Raw genomic sequence first — 4,744 nt, 5'->3', positions numbered from 1 at the left:
TAATAAAAATGAATAATATATATATATATAATTATTTCATTATATAAATAGCTGAATGCCCAACTTCAAGTCTTTTAAAACGTTGTGCATATAAGCTATTCATATAATATAGGTTATGTAACAACATTACAAAATACATAATAAGTTTACCATTATCCATAAAATGCATTGTGTGTAGCAAACTATATTGTTTCCAAAATTGTGTTTTTACACGTTTTTTGTCCCACAACTTCAGGGCATTTCCCATGTGAAAGAGAAGCTGCATTTCATGCAGATGGAGAATAAGGTCAAACACACTCAACTGGCGAAGACAGACACATTGGTGGCTCTTAAACGTGAAGTGCTGACACGTACTCGACAGGCTCGTGACGGCCTGCGTGCAGACAACCTTAAGCTGCAGCAGCGCTGTGGCCTGCTGGGAAACACCACACTGCTGCAGGACTTTGAGGAGAAGGTAGACACCTCCGAATGCCTGCAGCAGAGACTAGAGATGTTGAAGAGACGTCACGCTGAGCTCACGCTGAAGTGTGCTGGAGTCAAGCAGAAGATCGAGCAAAGCAAACCAGAGGGCCAGTGACAACACAGGTGCACGTGCTTCCCTTCAGTAATTGAGTTAAATGCAGTGAATAGAATGTAACTTGACAAAGCTTATCTTTTGCAAAGCGTTAAAGTTTATAGAAAAGTTTGGTGAGATATAATACTTTGTAATAATTTGTTATAATAATTTGTCATCTTAAATAGTATTCAAATAGTATTTATCTTAGTTATTTTCTTTTGTTGATTGTCTTGATTGTCACAGTACCAAACGTGCTTATAGAGGTTAGCACTCAATTAAAGAAGAACACATGACTTCTGTCATTTTGCTAGACTTACTACTTTAAAGGATGCTGCTGAAGTTTTTATTCTTAAGTGCAAAGCAGAAGAAATTCATGTATATGGAATTTCTAATCTACCTTATCAATTAACATCGACAGCAACAACATTTTTCATGTTTATATATTTTTACATATAAATTTAAACATGTGCATTAACAGCACCCAAACATTTGTTGAGACTGCCACCATTTTTTCTGTAGACAGAAAAAAAAAATTTGTTCACTTTAGATTTTGATTGGCCATTTGATTAAACTTGTCTTGTTGTCTATGCTGTTGACGTACAACAAGAATTTTACAAAAATATTCATAAGGATATTAATTTGTCAGTTTTGTGGTATGTTGTACTTTATTGGAAGTGCATAATATAAGACAATTATTATATTATTAAGTAGAACAAAAAACAATTTAAGAGTTTCTTTAATCAATCATGAAATTATGATGTGGTAAAATACCATATGTGGTGCTAATACTGCTTGAAGTTAATGATTAAGGTGCTGTGTAGCAATCATGTCGCTATCAGTAAAATCAATGTGACTGCTGTATGTTTACATGCATTATGCTGCAGTAAAAATAACACTACAGTTAGAAACGTTATTGACATTTAATGCAGAAGATTAAAGATATAGCAAACTCAGACAGTAAACATGCAGTCATTTGTCATGATACCATAACAATGAAAAATAATAGATCAGCACAAGAAGATTACTGAGCTAATTATTCAGTTATGAAACAAGGTAAAACACTGTCATTCCAGCTGCATCACCAAAGATCACGATCATTGATTGCCTTCATGGCACTCTTCACCCAGCTCAGCTGAGGACCCGCTCAGACACGATAACCCTTCTTTGTGACAAAACTGATAGAAGGAAAAGATCACAGTTACTCCACACAGCAATCATACAAACTTACACAATATAATGAATTTCCATTCAACAGTCTCAATGTTGACAAATTACACATTATTAAGGTTTATTACAGTCATTTGCATTATTGTCTTTTACAGAATTAGGAATGAAAATGAAAACAGGCAATGGCAAAACTCACATGACTCCAGGTTTGGCGCATTACATTCTTGTTGTCACCATGTAGGAATCAATTTTAGCGAATTGTTCTTCCATAATAATTAAAACAGCATTCGGTTGGTAAATTGGCATCTGTGCTGAAAAATGTCATTTATTTATATAATGGGCCAATTATTATAAAAACAGCAAAATTGGCCATATTTGTTATCTCAAATAGTATCTAATGCAGTGGTCTCAAACTTAATTCCTGGAGGGCCACAGCTCTGCTTTAGAGTTTAGCTCCAACCAGCTCCAACTCACACACCTGCTTGGAAGTTTCTAGTAATCCTGAAGACCTTGATTAGCTGGATCAGGTGTGTTTGATTAGGGTAGGAGCTAAACTTTGAAGAGCTGTGGCCCTCCAGGAATTGAGCTTGAGACCAATGATCTAAAGCTTTATATCACAGTTCTTTTCTTATTATGTTTATCACAGTGCCAGCAGATGGCGATATTTGTCACGTCAAGTCAACTGGGCAACCACTTCTGTCCATTCTAATGTGTTCTATTATTCTAATGCAGGGATGCCCAAACTCAGTCCTGGAGGGCCGGTGTGCTGCAAAGTTTAGCTCCAACCCTAATCAAACACACCTGAAGCAGCTAATCAAGGTCTTACTAGTCATACTAGAAACTTCCAGGCAGGTGTGTTGAGGCAAGTTGGAGCTAAACTCTGCAGGACACCGGCCCTCCAGGACCGAGTTTGGGCACCCCTGTTCTAATGTATTCTTGAAAGAACTCGATTTCACATATTTGACATTGAATTACAGAGGGTAGTGCTCAAAAAACAAATGATGTTTGGTTTTAGCACGTAACTTTTGCAGTGTCCGAGTGGAAAAACATGCTTCAGCTGTATTTTCTAAGCCGTTGCTGGAAGGTCATGGTGGAACATTTAAATAATTTTTAAGGTGTTTTTCATTTAACTTTATAGGTGATGCTGGTTTTGCTAATTAGACACAATCTATTTTAAAAACAATGAGCAGGATATGGCCTCCCACAGGAAATGCAGCTGAAGGTGGTACAGGGTCATAAGCGGTCGACCACAAATTCTAGTGCTCCGCTGACAGCTTCGAGGTGTTATCATCTAATGACACATTTGTATGCAGGTGAGAAACTAGTGCTATTAAAAGACAACACCACCAACACATTCTGCAATAGACAACATTTCGTTGTGCAATACTACTATGCTGATCTTTTAAAAATGTCCAAAATGATGCTAGGAATGCTCATATTCGTAGGCTTGTCTAGCCTGTTTTATTTGAGGCCCTTTTATACTTTAATGATCAAGTATAACTGGTCATCAGTTCTTTGAATGATCTTGCTTTCAGAAGTCATTTATTAATACGTTATGTGAAAAAGTTCAGTGCTGAGAGACTATGCAGCAACGGCACATAGGAAGCAATTTGATGTCTGCTAGCTCTAAAAAAAAACCTTATAGTAGTGATCTTGCATAAAAACAACACCTCATGATCTTGACAGGTTGTATGTGGAAGGAACATATTTTAGTTGTTTTTTAGCTGTATCTGTTTTAAATTATGCATCTTACTAGTATTACCAGTTTAGATCGAGTTGGCTTATGGAAATCCATGTGTAATTCTGGAATCCAGTCCCTAGTTCATCAGCACTGCAGTATATATTTTTATATTCTTTAGTCACAATACACCATTGTCTGTGCTGTGTTAGGTCTGCTGTACTGAATGCTATCCTCACTAGTTTAAAGGACCTTGTTGAATTATTTGTGCAAAACAGGAAATTAATACATTCTATGGACACAGAAAAGGTCAATAATTAGTAACACCTGAATAGATAACATGAGCATATGCATACTTACACTTACAGTTGTGCTCAAAATTATTCATACCCTTGGTAAATATGATCAAAGAAGGCTGTGAAAATCAATCTGTATCATCAATCCTTTAGATATTTTATTTTAAAAATTTACTAAAATCTAACCTTTCATTGGAGAACAAGAGTCTAAAATGGGAGAGAAATCCCATTATGAAATAAATGTTTTTCTCTAATACACATTGGTCACAATTAATCATACCCTTTTATTCAAATACTTTTTGCAACCTCCTTTTGCCAAGAGAACAGCTCTGAGTCTTCACCTATAATGCCTGAAGAGTTTAGAGAACATCTGACAGGAGGACTGCATGTTGATGCTTCTCCTCTTCAGTTCACCACACTTCCTGTTGGAAGATCCAACCATGGCCCATTATAAGATTTCTAGCATGGACAGTTTAAAATTTTTTATCCATTGGTATTTTATAGAATCCATTATGCCATCTACCTGAACAAGATATCCAGGATCTCCGGCAGAAAAATAGGCCCACAACATTAAAGATCCAGCAGTATATTTCATTGTACACATGGGGTACTTTTTTATCCCTGTGTGCACCAAAACCATCTTGAGTGTTTGCTGCTAAAAAGCTAATTTTTTAGTTTCATCTGACCATTGAACCCAGTCCCGTTTAAAGTTCCAGTCGTGTCTAGCAAATAAATATGCTGGAGTTTGTTTTTGGATGAGAGCATTTTCTTCTAGTTTTTTCTTGAAACCCTCCCAAACAACCTGTGGTGATGTAGGTGCTGTTTGACAATTTTTTTTAAGGTTTTCTGACCCAGAGACTCAACTATTTTCTGCAATTCTCCAGCTGTGGTCCTTGGAGAGTCTTTAGCCACTCAAACTCTCCTCCTCACCGTGCATTAGGACGATATAGACACACGTCCTCTTACTGTATTAGAGAAAAAAAAAAAATTCATAATGTCATTTTCCCCCACTTTCACTTTTTTCGTTTACTTTAAAGGGGGGGGGGG

At 36.6% G+C, this 4,744-nt stretch overlaps 1 protein-coding gene across 1 annotated transcript in view; it reads left to right on the top strand.

Annotated features, from left to right (window-relative positions):
* Nucleotides 1-582, top strand: part of cfap184 (cilia and flagella associated protein 184) — a 3,128-nt gene extending 2,546 nt beyond the window's left edge. Inside the window, exon 2 of the mRNA XM_016530708.1 lies at nt 236-582. Within this exon, the coding sequence (XP_016386194.1) occupies nt 236-577 (342 nt within the window). The 3' untranslated portion in view covers nt 578-582. The remainder of the gene's footprint in view (nt 1-235) is intronic.
* Nucleotides 583-4,744: the final 4,162 nt, after the last annotated feature.

The sequence above is a fragment of the Sinocyclocheilus rhinocerous genome, unplaced genomic scaffold (assembly GCF_001515625.1).
Source record: "Sinocyclocheilus rhinocerous isolate Xijiao unplaced genomic scaffold, SAMN03320098_v1.1 scaffold1115, whole genome shotgun sequence".
Classification (NCBI taxonomy): domain Eukaryota; kingdom Metazoa; phylum Chordata; class Actinopteri; order Cypriniformes; family Cyprinidae; genus Sinocyclocheilus; species Sinocyclocheilus rhinocerous.
The sequence above is the reverse complement of the archived record's forward strand: the minus strand, read 5'-3'. Positions and strand labels throughout refer to the sequence as shown.